Consider the following 23,802-nt stretch of genomic DNA (forward strand, 5'->3'; position numbering starts at 1 on the left):
TGACATGTGCTTATTTGCTCGTAATTACAGCAATTTGTTCGATTATTAAATTATTGTATTTTAAACCTCGTGAATTGCCACATATTACGTTATTCAATCGCAGCAACCGACACATTAAGGTTTTTGCGTTTATCTATTGTTTTATATTATTGTTACAATTATTATCATCATCATCATCTTAGCATAGTTAGTTTTTTAAATTCTTTATCAACATAACATTTTATTTAAACTTTGCTGTATAGCTGGAGTGAGTCGTTAGAAAGTCGTTGGCTATAAACTGCGCGCGCCAAGAGTTTAGAAAAGGCGCACAAATGAAACTAGTGGGCGCAGTAAAAGGAGCGCGCCACTGATCCCGCCTGAGGAGAACTCTGCCTCTCAAAGCACTGGTTCACTCACCACATATTGTCCACCGTATAGCCGTTAGACTCCGTAAACCCGCTAAAAAGTCGCTGTATTTCAGTTCACATATTTCAAGAGATTAGTGAAACTACAATATAAACTACAGGTGTTTCGTCTGATTAAACTTGAACCAAGCTCTAAGGAGTGAACACACTGCCACCATCTGGCTAAATATGCTCCCTACACTAAGCACAGCTGACTATGCGTGTTTAATTATGATGATTTAAAAAAAAAAGTATTGTGAAAGAAGTCCAACCAATATGACATTTATGAAATACAATAAAAAAGAAATATTGTGCAATATTATCACTATTTAATTTTGTGTAATGTTCATCAGCCAGTACTCCAGACTTCAATAATGTTTTTCAGAAATCATTCTAATATGCTAAATTGATGCTCACTCGATGAAAACAGATTTACTAAATATTTTTTGTGCAAAATATTTTTAAGGATAGAAACCAAGTTCAGTGAACTGTATTGTAATGTATTTCTTTTTTTGTATTGATACTACATCCATTATTTATGGTATTATTGGTAAATAGGCTTAATTTCTAGATGTCTTCATGGTAGCTGTTGGAATCGGAAAATAAATAACCACAGTGACTCATATTTGTGCACAACACTTTATGATAAAACGATTTGACTACATACAAATATACATAATTTTTAAAGGTGCCTGACATAGATAAGCAGCGGTGAATCCACTAAAAAGCATCAGATATGTAACTGTAAATCATGGCAAATCCCTCTATAAACTACTCATTAAAGCTTCAAGAAGTGCTACAGCTTCCCACTTTGTATATTTCAACGGGAGGACGAAGGGACAGCCACACAGTACTATAAGGCACAAAACAAATATACAAGATACAGACGTAGATGACTACTTCAACTGGGTAACTGATTATACTATTCATCTGTATCATACTGCAACCTGATGCACTTAGTGTTCATTTGCTTGTTATTAAAAACAAAAACAAAAATACAAAGTCATAGATCACCATGAAGCTGCATACGTCAGAGACTGAGCATCCATTAAAAGAACTGGAGTCACAGCAAATGCTACGACATCCTGTAAATGATCTTTTTCTTTTCTTTTTTTTTTGTATTGTGTTTCTATCACACAGTGAAATGTCTAGGACTCTTCAATACATAGCTTTGATTGTGGCACTCGGGAATTGATTGCCTTAATTGAGAGCATTCACGAAGAACAGCGTAGTGGAATGGAAACGGCGGGTTGATGAAAGTGGCACAGCAGGGGGGCGTTTATGAAGGGAGCCGCTCATCTTCCATGTGCAGGGTGCTGGGGAGGCAGAGCAGGGGCTGACTGGAGCTGCTGGTGCTCTGACTCTTCAGGCTTTCTATAGACTCCGACGACCCTGAGGATGAAGTCGAGGATGAATATTCACTTCAAGTTTCACTAAACTAACTTTTCTTATAATCTTACGGGGCTTAAGGTTAAAGTTTGTTTTGCAGACCAGTTGGGAATACATATTAAATTGAATTACAATCATTTTAAAATGCCGGACCAGATTGTGAAGTATCTATCATGGACGTACAGTATCAAAAGATGTGTCCAAACATTTGCGTGTGACTTATACACTGGCCCTTACAAAGCGACTGGTAGCAAAATAGAAAACCAGTAAAAAGAAAGAAATATTCATGACATTGGTAACCTACCAGAGTCAACATTCCTCTACAGCAGTGGACCATGACTCAGATGCTACGTGTGTTAAGAGCAAGCCGAGTTTGAGTAAGAAAGAGACAGGGTTAGGAGACAGCACAGCATCAGACATGCATCAGACACACAGAACCAGCATGAAAGTGGAAAAATATCAGGCTTTTGTAAATCAAAATGATAACATACTAAATCAGAATTCTGTTGAAATGTATATTAATAAAAGTAAAAATGTTTGTCATAATGACCAAGTATGTTATACATTTGATATATATATACTTACAATAATCACTTGGATATATTCTTTCTAGTTACTAGTTACAATTAAATACTATAAAAAAAAAAAACCCATACATTTCTTAATGCAAAATATAAATGCTGTGTACAATGTTATTAAATTATATTTAATTACAAAACGTACTTGTATAAAATAAAAAATAACATTTAATCCAATCACATCTGTAGCTGAAACATATGTTTAAAGAATTTTTACATAAAATTACCTAATAGAATTCTGACATTTCAGATTTCATGATTTTACATCAAGAATCATAATCAAATTATCAGAGAAAATATTTACGCTCCTATTAAGAAAGTCTTTTTTGTCTAGTGTATAAATGGCATATAAAAATTATTTGCATCTGTTGTCTCTTGCCAGATTTTAAATAGGCAACCTTAAAGTTTCAAATCAAGTAAATTATCACACATTTACAATTACATTCAATAACACCAGGGATAATAATGGCAGTATCACAAGAGAGATGGGGGAAAAAAATATCATTATCCTTCTGCATTATAAACTGGCGTAATTTCAAATCTTAAAAATCAAGCAAGCATCAACCCAAATATTTAATATTATTAAAACTCAAAAAATGTTGTTGAACTATATTGCAATGATGATACCTATAAAATATACCCTCTGATCAAATATTTAAAGCATCTGTTTGTAAAGTGATCCAATTGATTTTAAAACTCTTCTACTTGCTTGTGACTTAGTGTTGCTCCTTCTCCTGTTAAGCATGGTCTTGTATGACTAATGTTGGCCAAATTAAATGGAATAATTTTGGCTACCTTGTTGGCACGCTTTTAAAAAAGTTGGTTGAGAATTAATATATCATAAATATTTCAAAACTTTCCTTGTTTAACAAATACATCAGGATGAGAAACCCCTGTTGATTTTTGTAAGAAATGACTAAGTTGCTAAGCCAGTCTGAAACACAACAAGCAGCGAACATTTTAACTGAGGAATTGGTGCGTATGTTTCTAGAATGCACATATAAACGGTGTCTTATTCACAGACGAGCAGACTAATGGCAAATCATTAATATACAAACTAAACAAAATAGGACCCAGAATTGAACCTCGAGGATCCCAATATTACAATTTTGGTACATTGACTATTTTTGGTAAATTGACACTTTACTTCCTGTTTGCTAAATAAGTCATCATCCATTGAAACTGCTTCAACAGAAGCGTGAGCATTGAAAGCACTACCTTACAGTTTACACTTCACAGTATCTAATGCCTGCTTTAAATCCAAAAATACCGCTCCTATTACACCACCACTATTAAGTTTGGACTTCATGTTCTCAAGAAAAGAATAATTAGCAGTTTCAGTTGAATGATCAGGGCGAAACCCAAATTGCAGTGAATGCAAAGGGGTACGTCCCTCATTCAAGTAAGCAATCAACTGTTTCGCGACCCATTTCTCAGCCACTTTAGCTACTGTGGGCAATATAATTGGTAGAAATTGCTGAGCAAGGAAGCAGCAATAACAGAGAAGGTTCACACAGCACAGCATCAGTTCTGCCAAACATGCTGAAAAATTTGCTTGCTCCAGCTCTGCTCTTTTGCATTTTCTCAAAGTCAACAGTACGCAGGTTTATCAGGGCATAAAAGGCGTCCTCACCCTCGAATAAAGGACTCGAAAAAAGGAACCGTTCCTACATAAGACGTTTTGGCAGACTTGACAGGGGTGGTAGTGACTCACCAGGCAGGGCCAGATCTGCTGAGGGGTCACTTTCTGTCCGGCTCAGGCTGCTGCGCTCACTGTGGCAGTCCTGCAGGATTTCGCTCACAGACACACCCAGGGATCTGCTCTCTGAACCTGCCAACATGACACGATTAACATGGTTTGTCCTCCGTCACTGCTACTGATACACAACCAAAGCCTGAGTGGATACAAGTCAGTCAAAATGTTCAATTTCTATACATCAAACGATTTTAAATATTAAATATCTTTTTTTTTTTTTTTTTTACTGCAGCTGTCATATTACTTGCAACACTGACATGGAATTCATCATTTAATGTAGATTTGCATATCAAGGTTGCTAACCTGAATTTGGGAATCCAGGTTTGGTGGGCACACCCTCTACCGTGGCCTATTGGGAAATAAACCAGAATGAGCTGTTTTTTTACAGGTTGTGGGAAATGATAAGCAGACACAACAGTGTAGGTTGTTTACTAGTTTGCATTTCTTTATCAGTCGTGTGCAACAAGGTAAAACCCACAGATCTATGCAAATGATCTAACCAATGGAGCAACCAATGGAGTAAGTCAAGCTCATCCACGCCACGAGCGTATTGAATGTTTACAAAAAAAGAAATTTGTAAAGAAACGATTCATAGTTCTCAGTCACGTTACCGGTTCGAACACCTAGAGGGCAAAACATCCATAGAACTGCACAAGCGTGTCAATTTCTATCTAAATTGATACCACAAATATTCGGATCACCTCTCGAAGCGATAAAAGGAAGGTGAATGTGAACAAAATTTGAGTTTTGGCAATTTGCAATCCATATTAAGCTGCAATATTTCAGTCAGAGTGACAAAACGTATCGAAAATCTCTCTGTATTTATGATGTGTAGCTTACGTAGGAAAGCGGATGAGGCTTGAATATGAACACAATTTGCTTAATGGTTCCTTATAATGGCTTTCTATGGAACGTGAAACTGCACGCTGTATTTATATTCTGGCTTCATCTGCTTGCCTGTACAAAATATAACTCATCAGTATATAAGGTGTTTACTGAACTTCACCTTCACCTGCATTTTACTGCATAACTACTTAAAACAAGTCAAAATAACTGGCATTAGTGGAACAAAGCTTTGTTTAATCAATTACAATATTATTTATACCACAGGCACTCAGGCAGGTCATTTTAAGACCAAGAGTAAGACAGCTCTTCATAAAACATTATACAGTACTGGGTAAAATTAATATACTATTACTACTAAATTAGATACTATAGTGCATGTTGAAATTAAAAAAAAGTTTGGTTTAGTTGCATGGAATTATGTATGATTTGCTGGTATTACTATTTAAGTACATGTAACAGTTGTTAAAATAAAGTGTTACCATTTACTGTCAATAATCATTTCACAAGTACAAGGAAGAGTGGCTGACCTCAGTGGGACTGATACTACAGGGCAGAACAGACTGAGGCTGGGCATCAGAGAGCTCCGACATCCTCTCCTCATCTTCCTCCTCTTGTATTGGGGATGAGGGAGAACGTGTAGACCTGGAAACATGACACATTTCACTGTAAAAAAAAAGAAAAACATTATTTGAACATTTTTTCACAATAATGATGACTTACCCATCCGGTGACTTGCTACCTTTGCCTTTCATCGCTGTGGTGTCTGCGTTCTGCTGCCGCCCGGTCAGGTTAAGAGGATCCCCCATCTCCCCAGAAAACTGGATCTCCTCATAGAGAGGTGCTGATGGGATTGAAGGGGACACGGGTTGCACCCCATTCAGGGCTTCCAGCAGTGAGATGGGCTCATAGCCAGGAGGGATGTTGTCGGCATTCTGATATTCAACAAGAAAAAAAAATAAAAAAATAATAATAAATAAATAAATAGTACACTTCTCACTTATCGTCGCATAGAATCAAAAGAATTTAAAGGTCTTATGTTTTGAAAGTTATGTTGTTTTGATGTAAACATTGTAAACCTGTTATTTAATTTTAATTTTTTTTTATATATATTCCTGTTTTTACTTTTAAACCAAAAACAGTATATAACATATCGGATGTTTGCCACTGAAAACCCGAATTACCATTCATAACTGTACCGGACTCAAATGCGAAGCACGATTCCACTGGAAAAAAAATCAATACTACTGTAGCAACACAGTGGAAAAGGATCCATGACGTATTAATAAAATAGAGCAAAGGATGAAACATGAACTATACCGAGTGCTCAGTATGCTCAGAGCTCTGGGACAGCACTGGGCTGAAGGAAACTGGTGAAAGAGTGGCGGCTGTTTTCTTCCTCACGGCTCGAATCTGGAGCAGGGCTCTGAATGCTGGGGAGGAAAAAGGTGAAAGAAAGGTCAGGTGGGGGGAAAAGGATATAAACAAGCGCACTGTGCATAAACAAACACAGGTGCTGCATCTTCCACACCGCACATTAAAAGTTACCAAATTCATTTGGCTGCAAGAAAAGGAGGTAAATATTTGCACAGCTGCTCTTGCTGCCGAAGAAAATCAGTGCACGTTCTCTCAGTGAAGAAGATCTATAGGGCAGAAACACTTTACACAAGTACACAAAAGCCTGGGCAACTGAAGCGCGGTCCTGTTGTATACAGTTTCTTATTAGCATGTTTCTCTTTCAAGGAATGAAAAATTGCTAAAAGAAATTACCCGCAGGCCACCCAAGAATAGATCTGGAGAAACTCTGCATTACGTCACTAGTTCACTAATGGATGAATGTGTGCCGTCACAATCAGTTCAAAACGGTTGATAAAAATGCCACAATTGACACCTCCAGTCCGTCAATTATTGTCTTGTGCATCATTAACATTAAAACTCCCTTGTTGTCCTCATATCAAAATGTAGACACATCTTGATGAATTTATTACTTAACATAGGATCTCTCTTTCTGGCAGCACTTATATTCACTGCAAAGGATGTATTGATAAGCAAGTGATGTTCACGATGTTAAGGATTCCTTTAAATGACACAACAGAGGAAATGTGTCCTTTTCAGAAATGTTTCTCAGAAATAACGAACGTGTTTTGTAACAAGTACATAAATCTTTGCATAAATCAAATAATCATTATTGCATGACATCCCCAGCAGATGGCACTATTCTTCAACAGTCACATGTTCTGCCCCGCATAAGTGATCAGTGATGCACTAGTGACTATTCATCACTAAGAACAATAAAAAAGGGTTATAAACGCACAATGGCAAATCAGTACATATTGGCAAAAAAAAAAAAAAAAAAAAAAAAAACATCACTCAGCCTTTTATCTTTATGGCCATACCCACTTTAAAGGTTTGGCTCATTTAGAGGAACGAATCTGAATAATAATGGGGGAACAATACGGGAAGCTCAGGCGTTGATTAATGAGTACTTACGCAGTCTGCAGATAGGGCAGTTGTTGGCTTGGTAACGCAGTGTGTCAGCACAGGCATTGCACAGACACAGGTGCCTGCAAGGGAGAATGAGTGTGTCACGCAGGTCTGATAAACAAACCACACACTCGCTGCTGTTGTCACTGTTCTCGTCCTCAGTGGACTGAAGAGAGAAGACAAAACAAAACACTGTAAAACAGTACATGAAATCAGAGACCGAAAAAAAAAACGCAGGATGAATATTGTGTTACTAGCGCCGTCATATCTCATCTGCCCTAAATTGGAGATTTACCTTTGTCTCCTGATTGTTCCGGTTTTCAATGCCGTAAATCTCTTGCAGCAGATAGCTCACACGGTCCACCTAAAAGACGAGCGTGCGATGCGTAAATGTGGATTAATGGCATGGGAAACATCACAGCGCAGATCAAAACGCTCATTATCTTTTTCCATGAAGTGACACGGTCTGATTAGTGCTTCCACACATGTGGAGTGGATAAGCGTGCACGAGTGTGGACAGATCAAAGACTTCAGGCTGTCCGTTTAATGAAGGAGCCAATGAAGAAACAGAATCACTGATATACTGGAAAATTAGATTTGTTCTGTGGCTTCAAAGCACAAACATCAGACACCTTACATTTAGTAATGAGCCGTAAAAATACTTACAATTTGCTTTTGTTTCAGAGGCTTCACTGAGAAACTGCCATCAACATGCTGAAAGAGAATATATATATATATAGAATTAATACTACAGAAACAACCTAATAAACTGTTCAAGGAAAAGTTTGAGAATATAAGAGATGAGATGCACAAATTTATGCGTGATTTAATTCTTGGCATTAACACTGCTGGAAAAAATACGGTTTTATTTTAGGCTTTCTCCTCTACTCCTTAAAGGCAACATTCGACATCGTGATTATATCTGAAAAGAAAAACTGAAATGAAGGATATTTTCAAATTTATTAAAAGCAGTACTTTATTGTTCCTAAATTCTTAAAAACAGATCAAAGCATTACTTTGAATAAATATCTCTTGATATATTAGTCTGCTTATTCTGTGTTAATAAAAATGTACAATGCTCTTCAAGATGCTTTCTATGGGAACATTTTGTTTTATATAATAATGAGGTTAATTCCATCTACTTAATTTTCTACATTGGCTACAAAAAAAAAATCAGGGTTGTAACTCTTTTGGACTATGATTTCTGAGAGTCTGAAAAAAATGTTACAATTTTTACATTTTTAAATTTTAAACCCACATTCCAGGTTTTCCATGATCATGTAAACCACGAATTTCAAACGATCCTGACTCTAAAAAAAACTGTCAGGTTAATGTTTTCTCAGTTATTCATTGTTGCAAGTTTTCAGCTGACATTCTTTAGTGTAAAACGAATCTCAAGAAATACACACCCTTTCGAAAGCTGCCAAGAGAACATGTGCATGCCCGGTGACGTCTGTAACAGAAAGCACAGTGTTTTATAAGACAACAGTATGTAATGCTATTTTAACCGATTATATTTCTATGATCAATATTGTTCACAAACCATCTCCATCATCCACTATTGCTTGGACCACCAAAGGGAAAACGCCTTTGTCCAGATCAAAGTTCAGCTAAAATATTACAGAAATAAGTAAATGTTTCTTTCTAAAAAAAATACCTAACTATTCACAAAAACATTATTCTTTTAAAAAGTCATCACGGCACAAAGGCCTTGATTAGATGGTACAAATTGTGCAAATGATCCTCTAAGCATCTAAAGAAATGTGATCTTAGAAAATCATACCTCTTCAGGTTTCCATTTGGTGAAATCAATCTTGAAGGACGGTAGAGAAAATTGCTGATTTATCCCTCTCTTATAATGGACCGTCTCAGACACCATTGAAGGGCTCTTGGGGCTGTATCTTTAAAAAGAAAAATGTAGTGATTATGACCAACTCATCACATCTCAGCATACCTGAGGGTGTAGATTACTAATAATGTGCATTAAACACAGTGACTTATGTAAAAGGGCTTAATCTTTCTATCTGTATTTAGACCAAAGGATAATTGTTCCACTTTTTCCAAGGAAAGAATTAAGTTGCCAGGAGAGTCTAGACGTGTTCTGATTTTGCGAGTTCAAAATCTCTACACCTAAACTTATCCTTACCCATGAGTAATGCCTAAAATCAGATTTAATGAAAGACGAATGATACTAATGTACAAGCACCAAACACTGATTGCAAGCCTAAACTTCACAAAAACTATAAACCGCTTTTTCAAATCTGATCGGCTAATCACAATGTTGTTTCACGGTCAAGAATGATGTTGACCTAGGAACACGTCGAACTCAGTAAAATCAGGTTCTGTGTGTTATCTAGATGCCAGTGGGTTATGTTTCTTTGGATTAAAATGGCATAAGTGAGGCTATCAATCACAAGAAACTTGTAATTATCATCTAATCCTTTTCCTCTAAAAGAAACTTGCTTAGTTACAAAAGCGCACAGCACAAGCACAGTGATTTACCATCATTCAACTGCAGAAACTTTACCCAGTTTACTGCTCAGTGGAAACTTACATTGCCATCCCATTGGCAAACTCCTCAAAGGCCTGACAGTACAATGTAATAGCCACTCTGGCATCGGTATCAAAGCAGAATTCGACACTGTAGAGAACCCTGGGATCTCCTGTATCCTCTGGTGTGCTGTCAGAATCATCCTTATACCTAAAAAAAAATAAATAAGGAAGAAGATGGTTGTCAAACCTTCACACATTTCTTTCTTAATCTAGCATATATTCCATGACGATATTCACAATATACCTGACAAGTCGTAAAGAATCCTTCCTGATGTTCACCAAACTCCTCAGTGTTTTCACAGGCTCATGCGGTGCTGGTGTCACATATGGAAACTGTGGAGAATTATAGATTTGGTATAGAGGACAAATAGGACCAAAACGTGTATGTGTGTGTGTATATATATATATATATATATATATATATATATATATATATATATATATATATATATATATATATATATATATATAGAAAGACAAAATGTTAAACTTGTGAAGTTTTTATGATGGTTCATTTGGTCACCTGCACAGGTCTGTTGCCTAGGAAATTCAAATCCATATTTTCTCCAAAAAGATACCCCTCTGGATGGGGGGTGTCAAACTTTTCTCCTCCCATGAAAAAATGGCTGGTGAAATAATTTCCTGCAATGAAGACATTAGGTAGATTACGTGGTCATTAGACAAAGTTGACACAAGACAATGTTTTAATGCATCCATGAGGACACTGCAAAATCTGTTCTTCATCTCTATATGTTTTGTAGTATATATTTTCTTTCCTAAGTCACTGCCAAAACCAATGTACAAAGCAGAAGCACGAGACATTCTATTAATAAATGCTTATTTTTTTACAATAGAAAGCAACAAACATAAATAATATGCTGACAGTCCATGAGTGACACCAACAATTGTACGAATGCACACTACGTTAGACTACTTAATGAGGCTAACGTTTATCAACAATTTACTTGAATGACATTTTACCTGATTTGGGGGGATATCTGTACGCCGAATTGGCTTGAATATCGATATCTTCAACTCCAGCAATCCTCCTGCTCAGTATCGAACCCATGTTTGAGTGTAAATGACCGCTGAAGACCGATATATGTGGATAAAGGAAGATTTGTTTGGACAGTTAGCTGGATACGGTTTGTTTCCTCCCCTATGGATACGTTCCCATCTCTGGCGACGAAAAAAGAACTGCGAACAAAAGAAATTAACTTTTGTATCTACGTTTAGGTCTTCTGAAAAACAAAATCACTATATCAAATCAGTAAACTCGCGAGTAGACGCGAGACAAACGGCGTTTAATCGGCAAACAAAATAAAAACAAAAACAAGACTATTGGAAAAGACTCGCTTCTGAGGAACCCATTCTCTCGCGAGATGGGATGTTCTGAGAGCAAAGGATACTGGGATATGTTGTTCCTACCGTATACGCCGGGGTCTCAGCTGACCTAAACAGAAGATAGTCACGCCACAAAAGCTTTAAAACAACCTTAATTCGACGCTGAAGGCTTTTTAATTAACTATCATGGACATACAGTATATGGACATACAGACATAAACAGTTCTGTTTATGATTCACAAGATTAATAAATTCCAGTATCGATGCTGAAAATGCTAATTCCAGCTGTTGTCTAAAATCCTATTTAATAACATCCAAACTAATGTCATATGTAATCGAACACGATTAAATACTTATATATTGTTTGTTCTGAATTTTAAGACGTGATGCTTTTTTCTAGTCAAAGCTTATAATTTTGCCAAGCGCAGTCACGCGCTGGTATTAAAAGTAAAAACAACGTCATATAAAAGTTGTCGTCATATGCTTAACATTACCACTACAAAGGACTGCGCTAAAGTACATCAGGGAGTCTTCTGTTAAGATGCTAGTGATTTAATTGGTGTTGGAAGATTTGTTTACCATATTTGGGAAGGTAGTGGCATAGCTCGAATGGGAATTGGACGGGAACGACCGTCATTCATAAATTCTGCCTTCTAGAACCTAACAAACAAAGCGTTGCATGACGGGATATGTAGTTTCGGCGTTTAAAGAGCAACTTAAACACGCGTTCCTACCCTTGTCGCGTATTTTACATATGCCTTTTCTTTGTTTAGGGTTGGATATTGTCCAAATGTACAAGCAAAATCGTCAACGTCGATCTGGAGCGCTTCGACATATACATCAAACTAATGCAGTGTCATCAGAAACACAACAAACGTGGAATCCCGACGCATACAATTCCCATGACCTCCGCCTCGCTCTGATTGGCCGCCTCATACTGTCAATCATCTGGCTCTCGTTACACCAGCGCTCCTACAGTAAATATTTGTGTTTGCTCAACCGGCTGTAATGGTGGACGATTGAAAGAGAAAAGCGGAGAGACTAAATCTCAAAAATCCAGTCCCGGGTAAAACACTATTGTTCGTGGCTCGGAAACAAACACCAGCGAATATGGATGAACTCAAACATCAAGTTATGATAAACCAGTTCGTCCTGACAGCTGGATGTGCCGCAGACCAAGCGAAACAGCTTTTGCAAGCGGCACATTGGCAGTTTGAGGTAAGCGCAATGGAGAGCACACTATGCATGCCTACGCTAGTACATTGTTTATGTGATGCATTGCATTGCTCTGTCGCGTGTCTGGTTGCCATTGTTTAATACTGGCTAATAACCATGACCTAAACATGTTTAATTTCCTCCTTGGTCATATAAAACCTATTAATGCCGTCTGCATGTGCTTTATTTCGGAATAAAATAGCACTAAAATGTACCTCTATAGTAAAACAATTGCGAAAAGCTCAACGGAGACAGGCTACTATCCAATTAGAGTTTACTCCAGATTAAATACTATAATCCTTCCCCATGACACATTGTACTAGCTTCCCATGCTATTATGCAATGAAGATGACCGCTGACAGATTACACTCCAGTAGAGCTCAACACTGATACAATGTTGTGCTTTGGTTTTTCATTTAGATCAGCCTAAACTCTGCAGCCATTATCCGCTCTATAAAATAAGCGAAACTCCGACAGTTTTCCAGTCTAGCGACGTATAAATATGTTATACAGCATGTGTGGTAATGCTGTTCTATGATTTCTTATTTACAGACAGCCCTTAGTGCCTTCTTTCAAGAGACGAATATCCCTTACGGTCACCATCATCAAATGGTGAGTGCGAAAACCGTCGTATCTGTTTATTAAATGCAACTTTTTTCTATTACAAGTGTCTGTTATGTGACTATACGTGCTCTTTTTTTTGTCGTGGCTGAAACAATAACAATGTAAAGCTGTAGCCATAGTGTCGGCCATGTTGCGGAGAGACGGGGCTTCCAGAAATAAACACACACACACACACACACAGGCGTTGTGTTCCCTGTTATTACTGTAGTGTGCCGAGGTTGGCAGTATTTCATTGTTGCAATATAAATAAAAAGAAATTATGGTCGCAAGGTTAAAGTATCACGAATGTGGGCTATCACTGGTCAAGCAAAAAGCGTCTTCTTGAATAGGACTGGTATTTAATAACTCCTTTATGAAAAAGACTATAAATGATGAAGTTCTCGAATATCCCAGAATATCTTGTTTTCCACTTTTATGAAAAACCTTGGCATATCGGTAACACTTAGAATAATTTCATAATCGTTGTTAGTATTAGTTAATAAACACAACTCTTCATTGTAAGTTAATGTTAGCTCTGATCCAGTAAATAATGTTAATAGACACAACTTTTGATTTTAGAAATGTATTAGAAGCGATGGAAATTTCTTTAGCAAATTTTTTACAGTTGTTATTTGGCAGTTATTTTCAGTAAAACTGTTTTATAAAATTGTCACATTACTGATTCTGTCTGAATCTATTTGTAAAAATCGAAGCTAATCATATATGCTTAGGATTAATATATGTTAATTTCCAGTTAAACATTCACCCCATGCTTATGTCCTTTTTGAGGTTTGCAGATGTGAGTATATGAAGCATAAATGGTTTTGCTGAAGCAAACCAAGTATCCACAGGTAATTGTTTATCGCTGAACACGGGATATTTTGCCCACTGCACCACAGTTTAAATAAATTCAGGTGAGAGCACACGAAGCAGAGGTGTGATTTTGTTAGCATGCATGGCTGCCAACACTTACTAATGTTATTAGTTATACAGTCCTAATCGAGTTTGCGCTACAATTTCCCCTGCCCTAGCAAACTTGCTCTGATTGACAGTAAAGTCATAAGTGCCTGAAAAAAGAAATACTTGTATGCTTACCCCACAGAGTGTATAGATTTGTTTGGAGGGTTCCTAAGCAAACAGATTTTAGAATCTAGAGATGGCGACTTCAGTCTTTGATCATAAAGTACTTTACTCAACATGAATATTTTTTATTTTTGGGTGAACTTTCCTTCCTTCCTCAATTTTAAAGCACAACATCACAGTCATAATTAAAGTTTTCCACATGTTCAGGCCTCTCTGGAGGTTAACGTCTTTATGAGCTGCCATTCACTTTACTATTAAAGGTATATTATTAGGAAATAATTGTTAGGAATGGGCATATCATCAAGTGTTGCAATCACGCTCTGGACAGGTTAATGTTAGATGTTTGTCTCCTAGAGTGACCCTGATGTTGTGGACTTAAAATAATTGCTAACTTACACTTAGTTCAATACTCAAAGAAAGTTGGGTATCACACAAAAAGACTCTTTAAGTAACTTAATTACGCATTTTATCATTAGGTTCTGAATTTTTAATTCATTCACACTAAAATTGCTCCCTTTACACTTGCTCCATCAACATTTAATTATTGCCTATTATATTACAGTACTTTTACAGTAGTACTTTTTTTTGTCTAATTTAATTTAGTTAGTTTTAAAATGAGGCTTTATGTCTATAGTTGGGAAAATGATTAGATATCAAACTTAAGATTCATTACCAAAGAACGCAGCAAAATGTTGTTTGGCCAAAGAATTCTTGTATTCTTTCCAGTGAAGCACTGACCATGCGGTCACCATCAAAGTAAAAAAAAAAAAAATAGCCTTAGTAAGATGGCCAGTTATCCTCTGGTTAAAGTACGGTAATTAAAACAGGATTTAACACACAATGAGTAGAAAAGGCTCTTTTCCTGGCATTGGGGCTGAGAAGGAGGGGTACAAATTCTGGTAACTTTAACTGCGGTTTGTTACTGGGTGTGACCTAAGAAAGAGTTGGCAGTATTTTAATTCTCAGACACAGCTGAATTCCCTGCACCTTACAGACAGGGGTGGGGAAAGGTTGGGGTAATGACAGGACTTTATTGCCGTTAACTGACAGTTTGATTAAAAGGATCATGGAGTGAAGCTCCTTATCTTGATGGCCTTACAGTCTCTGTAGCCTATAAAAACGAGCAGATGTTCTGTCTTGTCAAGGCTTTGAATTGGGGAAGTGGGACAATCAGTGTGAAACATTCTAAAGACAAAATACAGGCTAAAAAGTTAACACCGGAATGTCTAATCAAAGGCGTAGTATGCAAAGCTTCATTCTGAAACAATGATTATATTCGAGTATTTGGCCTTGAGTTTATATCATGGTCAGAGCCAGAAGGGATAAACCGCATTTACAAGCAATGTTTCCCGGTATGCAGTGAGTGTAAATCGCAGATGTACAAGAAGTAACGTGCAGTGCACATGGATTTAACTGGTTAGCATGGCCCAGATCGCCCCGGCTGGCAGACGATTTTAGCCCCCTGCGGAATTCAATCCTCAAAGTTAACCGTTTATAACATCTGTCCAAAAAACATTTCATATTCTTCTAGATAATCCAAACAGCCTCTCTGATTACTCTTTGGAAGCAATGCTAGGAAAGCAGGGTAATTTGTGAGCATTTAACTGAAATCACAACCAGAGTCAAAGGCATTTCCTAAAAAATGATTCACTCTCTTTTTGGTATCTGCTAGAAAATAAAGAATGAGAAATGTTTCATTTAACCAGTTATAGCTTCTGTTATGTAATATGACATATTACAGTGTTTAACACCCATTCACCCAAAGGACAGTAACTATAACTAAAGTTTTAATAAAAATAAATGTAAATTCTATGAGCTGCATGTTCACACCACAGCTATGGTGTTAATGGCGAAGAGAAATTATATTGTTGGAACTAATTTTCAAAACAGTTTTCCAGCTGATATACAATAAAGTCACTGACAGCCATTCAGAATCCTCTCAGCTTTAAAGAGCTGCTGGGGCATTTAAAGAGTTAGACGACAAGCAGAGCACACACTTATAGTATGGTGTGAATGCTAATTCAGTAATCAGTGTTTTTATAGTTTTCACTCTGTCTAAACGCATGCTATAAATCACATCATGAACAATTCATATATGCATGTTTAATTTTTTTTCTGACCTCTTACTGAGTGCAACGCTAACATTTCAAAAACTAATCAAATGCTTCATAGATCCAGTTCCCACCCACGTTTTTGTTTTTTTTTCTTTTTTAAAAAAGCTGTTACACTCCGATGTAAGTCACAATACAGAAGAAAAGATTTGTCGCTACTTCTATCACAAAAAAAAAATCTCCCCAAGATGTTTTTTTTTTCAGTTGGATGACATTTAAACTGTTAGGATTGAACAACATTTGCTGGTTTACGATCACGGCACAATCACTTGGCAGAGGACACTGCAGCCAATATTAGCAGTAGAGTCGTGTCCTTGATTTTTTTTTAACATGCAGTATAAATCAAGTCTTGTTTCATTGTGAAAATCAGCCTTTTGTAAACAATATACTTGCCTATTGTTTTTCTCTGAAATCTCTCTGTACTGTTGCACTCGGGTTAATAATCAAGCCTTGAACTGGGAGATCATTTGCTCACATATGTGTAAACACTTAAACTCACAAACACATACACACACACACACAGTATAATAGAGTGGCGAGATCAGAAAAGCCTCTGCATTTCTGCAGTATGAGATTACAAATTACTTTTAGAAAAATCAAAGCACCTCCTAGAGGCATTGTCTGTCTGCTAGACGACAACTCTCAGCGTCTCTCCTTCTCTCAGAGACTCACAGATACACGTACAGCGTATCAGGCAGTGTTACACAGTTTTGTGTTACAATGGAACGCTGCAGTGAACCGTCAATTATCTCATTACAAACCTTATCATTATATTTCATGCACCATCTGCCACAGTGTGTTCACTTTCCATAATTTCAGCCCTGAGTCATGTAGACATGCATGTGAAGGATGCAAAACAGCAGTTGTACTAGAACTTCCAAGCTAAGCACGAAGCGGTGAATTGCATCATTGTTTTAGTTGAAAGGAATTTGAAAGCATATTTCTTTTGCTTTGTTTTATATTTCTAGCTATTTCCAGTGGAGGAGAAACTGCCTGTTTGTGGGTTGGAACAGTCTGGCTCATTGAACGGTAGTAAAGGAGAACAAGGTTGATGCTCCCTAATTTTTTTTTTTTTTTTTGAAGCCTCTGCAGGGCTTATTTTATCCGTTGTGAACCAAAGACGCTGGTTTCACTTACAAGTTGTTGCTATTGTCCTAGTTGGAAATGGGCGAACAAGGATGTCCATTTAGAAGACCAATTTTTAAACAGTTTTTCATTTCATCAACTATGCTGTTTGACATGCTTAATGGAGTTCAAGTTCTTTCTATCGTTTTTGTACCTTTTTTCAAAACTTTGTTGCCTAAGTCAAAGTTTGTAATTTGTGGTTTATACCGTAGCAGGCTGGTTTGTTTGGTTCATGGCCTTGGGTTCTAGACTTTTGGGGAAAAATACTTCCGGAACTAAGGCAGCTGAAAAAGCATCACACTATTGGTCTTTCTTTTTTTTTTTTTTAAACAAAGAAGCTACTCAAAAGCATGTGGTGATACAAGTTGTTTTTTCATGCTTTGATTTTAATTTAACGAGACAAGTAAGCAATTTGGTTATAAACTGATTTTGTACACTAAAAGAAAAAGAATCAACATGACTCAAAGCTTAACTCAAAATATTGGTGAAACATCTGCGTGAAATTAATATGGAAAATTCCTTCATATTAACAGAGTACATTGTGCGCTACTTCGCAGCCTTTACATTGTGCATTGCTATCCAAACATTCTTTGTTTGAGGATCCAGACCAGCAGTGTGTTTGGAGCTGAGCTTTTTGACCAGCCAATGGAAGACCAGGGGTGTGGATGGATGGAAATCCAGTTTTATCATTCGCCGAGTGTCCAAGTAAATCAAATATAGCAAACAAAAATGAAGTACAACAAAGTGGACTGGGCTGTGCACCGCAGGTTCTGTTTTTCTACGCCAACTCTGACCTCATTTCTCATCAACAGATCTGTCCTCACAACCAAAATATTTCCATAGCAACCCAGCTGTCGGCCGGAGCATGTTTGTTATGTACACCGCACCTCCTTGAAGCACGCTTTGTCAATGTTTCTGAATTATGGAGGATCTGCAGATGCATCTGCTCTCGGTTTGACGGCCTTGTTAAGCCGCTGACGGTCTTCTCCACATCTGCGGCAGCTGTCCAGCCGGCTGATGTACTGCTGGATGCCATTTTGTGCGCCTCTCCTAAACCGAGGGATTTCTTTCTCCCCTCTATATTGCCATTTGAAGCCCGTGTAACAGCTTCATAGCTGTTTTTTTTTTAATCCTTCAGACTTCCTGTTGTAAACACTCTTGTGAATTGAAGGCATCTAGGGACACGGAGGTCCATTTGAGACTTTTGACCGGCCACAATGGGGTGATTGTGGTGGTTTTTTGGAGAGATATCCTTACGGGTGGGTCAATAAAAACTGCAGGCGGCAGTATTTAAGGTTGCTGACAGGATGGGACACGGATGCCGATGCGATTGCTGCAGTAAGACAATATGGACATATTTCTCATACCTGTGCAAGGGCACACCAGTGTAACGCTGTCCCTTCATTTAGCTTTCATTGACAAAATCTCTTAGATTTCTCCACACTTATTATTCCTAATTCAACCCACAGATCGCTGCCTTGTGCAGATTTGTGGCGACCTTTGAAATGTTGTTTATTTTTGGTGAAGTTGTCCTGCAGCCGAAAACATCGCAGGGTGGCGGGGGTGCTCTCGTGAGGCCTATTGTGTACCTCTGTAAATACTGCGGACAGAGGACAACGAGTTCATTGAGGACAATGGGGAGGTCACAGAAGTAATGGAGAAGCTGATCGGCGCACAGAGGAAGGCAGAGCGGGTGATGCCAGGGCAGAGATGAGAAACAGGAAGTCGAACTGTTAGAAGAGCACCAATCAACACGGGCAGAAAGAATGCGAAGGAAGGGAGGGAATGTCGGCATGATCTGCTGGGACAGCTTCGCAGAATTTAATTTTGCCACTAAAATGTTTTAGCTGCTTATCGTATGGTTTAAAATGCGTTTTATTCGTTAGGAATGTTAAAGATGTATTGAAAGCCGACAAAGACAGAACCTGGTTTCATTTAACGGATTTTACGTGGATTATGGAAATGCTATGGTATGAATTTATGAATGAGGGATTCGTGACATCAGCTGAAAATCATGATATTTGATGAACATTTATTTTAATTAAAGTGTGAGAAGACAGACTGCTACACTACTGTTGAAATGTTTGGGGTCAGTAAGCCCTAGTGCATATATTTATTTTCTAATACGTTTGAAATACATTTCAAATACATATTTATGTACTTCATAAAAATATTCTGTAGTTTTGCTTTTAGTGTGCTAACCCAGTATATGAACAAATAAGTTTAATTTTGTGTTAGTTCAACTAAAGTACATTTGTGTGAATTAACTTCATGTTGCATTTAAAGACTGATATTTCAATGTCACCATTGATGAGGATTGTATGATTTTTGAATATTAAAAATGTATATTAATTAATGGCTTAATATTAAGAAATGTGCATTGCGCACAACTAGTAACTCAAAAGGTTTAATTAAAATTTTTATTTTAGTCTCAAGGGATATATCAGTTAATACTAATGATACTATATCACTACTGTATTTAGAATAAAATAAATGTATTTAAAATATTTTTACTAGGGAAAATTTGAAAGAAATAATACTTTTATTCAGATAAAAGTGACAGCAAAAACATTTGTTATGTTACAAAAATCTCTGTATGAAATATTCTTGCTCTACATCTGTTAATTAAAAAAATCCAGAAAAAATGTATAATTCCACAAAAATATTAAGCAGCACAACTGTTGTCTAACATTTGATATATTATTAAATCAACTGTTAAATTAATGCATTAGAATGATTTCTGAAGTGACACTGGAGTAATGACTTGTTGATCATTCAGCTTTGCCATCACAGAAATAACATACAATACAGAATAAATCCAGCCATGGTGAACAAAAGATACTTTTTTCTTGCTGACCCGGATAGTGATGGTGATAGAAAATGATCAATAATTTGATAAATGATTATCCAAGAACACGGTTGTGATTGCCCATCTGTTCGTTTTCTAGATGTGTACCCCCGCCAACACGCCCGCGACGCCACCAAACTTCCCAGACGCCCTCACCATGTTCTCGCGACTCAAAGCCTCGGAAAGCTTCAACAGCAGCAGCAGTCCCAGCATGGCCACCTCGCCCCCTCCTCCTCCGGTCAGCTGGGGCATGACCCCACCCGTGCCCAGCCAGCAGGGCTTATGGACTCAGGGGCCTTCCCCCCAACAAGCCCACCCGCCCCCAGGCTGGCCCTCAGCCGTCAACCAGCAAGCGGCAACCGAACAGAAGGCCAGCGTCGCCATGGAGGCCGAGAGATGAGGGCCTGGACTACGCGGAGCGAGGGGTCAGGGGAGGGTCGTTTTTCACTCACCAGACATGGAGGGCGAGAGAGCTACACCAAGAATAACCAAGCAACATGGACATTTACAGAAGAGGAGCGAAAGCCAACACGAAGGTAATAAGAGAAGTAAAGAAACAAGCGCACATTGTATTACTAAGAGAGCGAGCAAGTGAAATTTACCAAGTTTTTTCTATAATAAAAGAGTAGTTTAACGTATATGGGACTATGATCATTGCGGCCGTGGATTATTTCTGGTATTTTCTGGATGGACGTTTAGCATCTAAGGCAGCAATTTTTCTCACATTTTACTTTTTATTCTTTCATCTGGTGTTCTTTATGCAAGACGAGAGTTGACGTTGCATGTGGATTAGCGATCTGTTTTTGCGGTTTTTAACTAACTAGTATTCAATGCAAGCATTCATGTGTACAGTGTGTGAGACTTACACACTCAAACGTTGTGTATCGGACTTACATTTTCTCTCCCCGTTGGATAATGGGACTTTTTTCGTACCTCACTGGTCACCTGACTCTACTCAACCAATCAGGGAATCTCACTAGTTGAACACATTTTTTCAAACTCGAACCGGATTTTCCATGATGCTTTGCTTTGTCCATTACGCGAGTAACTTACCGATGTCCTCAAAGATTGTAAAGATGATTCTGAAAGATCTGGATATTTTCTAATCGTGGCTCCTAGTTTTTCTGGTCAGCTGGTTTATCAGACTGTTGTTTCTTAGCTGAGGAGAGTAAACCCATGCCGCTAAAGCTACATTAAACCAGACTACTATACAACATGTTTGTAAGCAGACTTGCCACTTTGCATGACCTATTCATATGTATATCATATTTTGTAGTTTCTTGCTTTTTGGGGGAATTCTACATGAATGCTTTTCGGGAATTCTTTCTCACTTCTAGTTTTAGAGAGAGGATTAAAAATTCTAATTCAAGTTGTATTTCTGGCCCAGTCTGATCTTTCTATTGAAATAAAAGTGATAAAGCTGGTGGGGATTATTTTTTTTTTTTTCGTTTGATGAATTCAACTTTTAAAAAGCAATGCTGTCAGTAATTTTAAGGTTTACTTTGTGTTACTTTCCATTCGCTACAATTTCTGATCAAGCTTTTCTTTTGGGGTCACTTGTTCCCAAATGGTTTTCCATGTATGTTTTCCCCTGTTTGACTGTATTGATACCATTCCCACAATATTTGTGGACTACCTGATAATTAACTTATCATTGTTTGTGTTCCTAAATAAATATTGTATGTCCTACGGCGTGATCGGTTCTTGACCTGTTGTTGATCTTTTGTAACTGTACTTTGAAATTTTAATAGAATAGTATTATTACTATTATTATTGTACAATTATAACTTTCTATGCTAATAGAAATTAAAGTGAGGACTAAAGTGAAGATTAAAAGGGAAAATAATGACTTTCAATTTCCCCTTTATAATGTACAACATTCATCATATTATTCATCAATACTTAGAATCCATTAGGATCAGTGAAATAGTAGTGTATATACTACCTACACTTTAAATGTTTTGGGTTAGCAAATATCAAACATTACCGTAAAGACATTTATGTGTTTATGTGTATTTATGTGTTACAAAATACTTGTGATCAATGCTGAACTTACTAAATCAGCACAGCTGCGTAATGCTCTTGAAAATTGATTTGCCACTGCAGGGAAAAAATATTTTTAATCAAATAAATGCAGTCTTAAATGCAAATCTTCTTTTTAACGGATTTTCTTAAAAAAAAAAAAAAAAAAAAAATATATATATATATATATATATATATATATATATATATATATATATATATATATATATATATATATATATATATATATATATATATATATATATATATATATAAATATATATATATATATATATATATATATATATATATATATATATATATAAATATAAATATATATATATATATATATATATATATAAATATATATATATATATATATATATATATATATATATATATATATATATATATATATAAATATATATATATATATATATATATATATATATATATATATATATATATATATATATATATATATATATATATATATATATATATATATATATATATATATATATATATATATAAAAATTTTCCCATGAATAATAGCATCCAGAATAAAAGTTTTTGTCTACATAATATACATATACACCAGTACATTAAAAATTTTTAAAAATAAAGTTTGAAAAATAGGAAAAAAACCAGTTTAAGAACGTGATTATGGTTATTTGGATTATACGGAATATTCCAACAAGTAGCTGTAAGGTTATTTATTGTGTGGTTAATGCTCAGCCCCTCCAGAGGTCAGCAGGTTCTCAGGTTGGATGTCCTTGTTTCTCCTCCAAATCAAGCACATGGGGAGAGAGAGAGAGGGCTTGAATCGAGCCCAGTCTCGGTCTGCTTCCGTCCTCTTCGTCACAGCGATACTGTTCTCTATGTTTGTATGTTTTTCAGGGCGTGACTAGGAAAACGAAAACGTTGCCAAGTAAACCGGTGTTAGCATGCGCTGTGCTGTGGAGTGCCAGGTGAACCTCGGCCTGGGCTCTCATACCGCGTCTCCAAACCTGAATTTGATCTGTAGTCGAATATAACGTCCTACAACCACGTTGGCCTCCGAAACGGTTGCCCGCTCTCCGTTCTGTTCCCACTTTTTCGCTGGCACGGTGTTCGGGCGTAGCAGGAGAGAAGGACAGCGCAGATGTCTTCCTGCTAAGTGCGAACATCGTGCTGCATTTTGAAAAGGAGTTTGCGGCAAGCTTTGGGATGAGGTAGGGGAGGGGCCGCAGGGGCTTAATGAATCAGAAAAGGTTTGATATCAGATGACTCACGCTGCCACTCCGGGAGCCTGTCGGGAGACGTCTGCTACAGTTTGGGCTGGAACCAACGAGTGGGCATGAGTCAGCAGGATACGGAGAGTGAGAGATCTGATTGCTGCATTAACACCTACTGCACCCCCTTCAGCTCAGGGGCCCACCTGGAAGCCGCAAGCGTGTCCTCTTCCCATGACCTTCCTGTTGGC

The 23,802-nt window shown here is 37.1% G+C and overlaps 2 protein-coding genes across 3 annotated transcripts; one reads left to right on the forward strand and one right to left on the reverse strand.

Annotated features, from left to right (window-relative positions):
• Positions 1–1,008: 1,008 nt before the first annotated feature.
• On the reverse strand, positions 1,009–11,400 carry mgrn1a (mahogunin, ring finger 1a). Of its 2 annotated transcripts, XM_043253549.1 has the most exons (17): positions 10,968–11,400; positions 10,510–10,628; positions 10,231–10,319; positions 9,988–10,134; positions 9,217–9,334; positions 8,977–9,043; positions 8,843–8,886; positions 8,100–8,147; positions 7,729–7,797; positions 7,440–7,599; positions 6,270–6,382; positions 5,673–5,884; positions 5,480–5,594; positions 4,410–4,455; positions 4,065–4,181; positions 2,077–2,119; positions 1,009–1,775 (listed from the first exon to the last, which is right to left on the reverse strand). In XM_043253549.1, exons 1-16 carry the CDS (start codon positions 11,053–11,055, stop codon positions 2,082–2,084), a joined length of 1,590 nt encoding a protein of 529 aa, XP_043109484.1. In that variant the 5' UTR covers positions 11,056–11,400; the 3' UTR covers positions 1,009–1,775; positions 2,077–2,081. The 2 variants fall into 2 exon arrangements, with proteins under 2 accessions (XP_043109484.1, XP_043109483.1); XM_043253548.1 differs by lacking the exon at positions 2,077–2,119 and having other exon boundaries at positions 10,968–11,399.
• A 902-nt stretch (positions 11,401–12,302) lies between these two features.
• Positions 12,303–22,004, forward strand: ubald1a (UBA-like domain containing 1a). The gene is made up of 3 exons (XM_043253553.1): positions 12,303–12,548; positions 13,098–13,157; positions 20,416–22,004. The coding sequence occupies exons 1-3, from the start codon at positions 12,441–12,443 to the stop codon at positions 20,713–20,715; spliced, it is 468 nt and encodes a 155-aa protein (XP_043109488.1). The 5' UTR covers positions 12,303–12,440; the 3' UTR covers positions 20,716–22,004.
• The last annotated feature ends 1,798 nt before the right edge of the window (positions 22,005–23,802 follow it).

The sequence above is a fragment of the Puntigrus tetrazona genome, chromosome 12, assembly GCF_018831695.1.
Source record: "Puntigrus tetrazona isolate hp1 chromosome 12, ASM1883169v1, whole genome shotgun sequence".
Taxonomy (NCBI): Eukaryota; Metazoa; Chordata; class Actinopteri; order Cypriniformes; family Cyprinidae; genus Puntigrus; species Puntigrus tetrazona.

What these genes read in the sequence shown, in the direction of transcription:
- mgrn1a (XM_043253548.1), bottom strand. Translation starts at nt 11,055, where the DNA reads ATGGGTTCGATACTGAGCAGGAGGATTGCTGGAGTTGAAGATATCGAT. An exon ending in AATAGTGGATGATGGAGATG is followed by an intron (nt 8,887 to 8,976) that starts GTTTGTGAACAA and finishes TTTCTGTTACAG; the next exon opens with ACGTCACCGGGCATGCACAT. An exon ending in ACCTGGATTCCCAAATTCAG is followed by an intron (nt 4,182 to 4,409) that starts GTTAGCAACCTT and finishes TCATGTTGGCAG; the next exon opens with GTTCAGAGAGCAGATCCCTG.
- ubald1a (XM_043253553.1), top strand. Translation starts at nt 12,441, where the DNA reads ATGGATGAACTCAAACATCAAGTTATGATAAACCAGTTCGTCCTGACA. An exon ending in CGGCACATTGGCAGTTTGAG is followed by an intron (nt 12,549 to 13,097) that starts GTAAGCGCAATG and finishes TCTTATTTACAG; the next exon opens with ACAGCCCTTAGTGCCTTCTT. An exon ending in ACGGTCACCATCATCAAATG is followed by an intron (nt 13,158 to 20,415) that starts GTGAGTGCGAAA and finishes TTCGTTTTCTAG; the next exon opens with ATGTGTACCCCCGCCAACAC.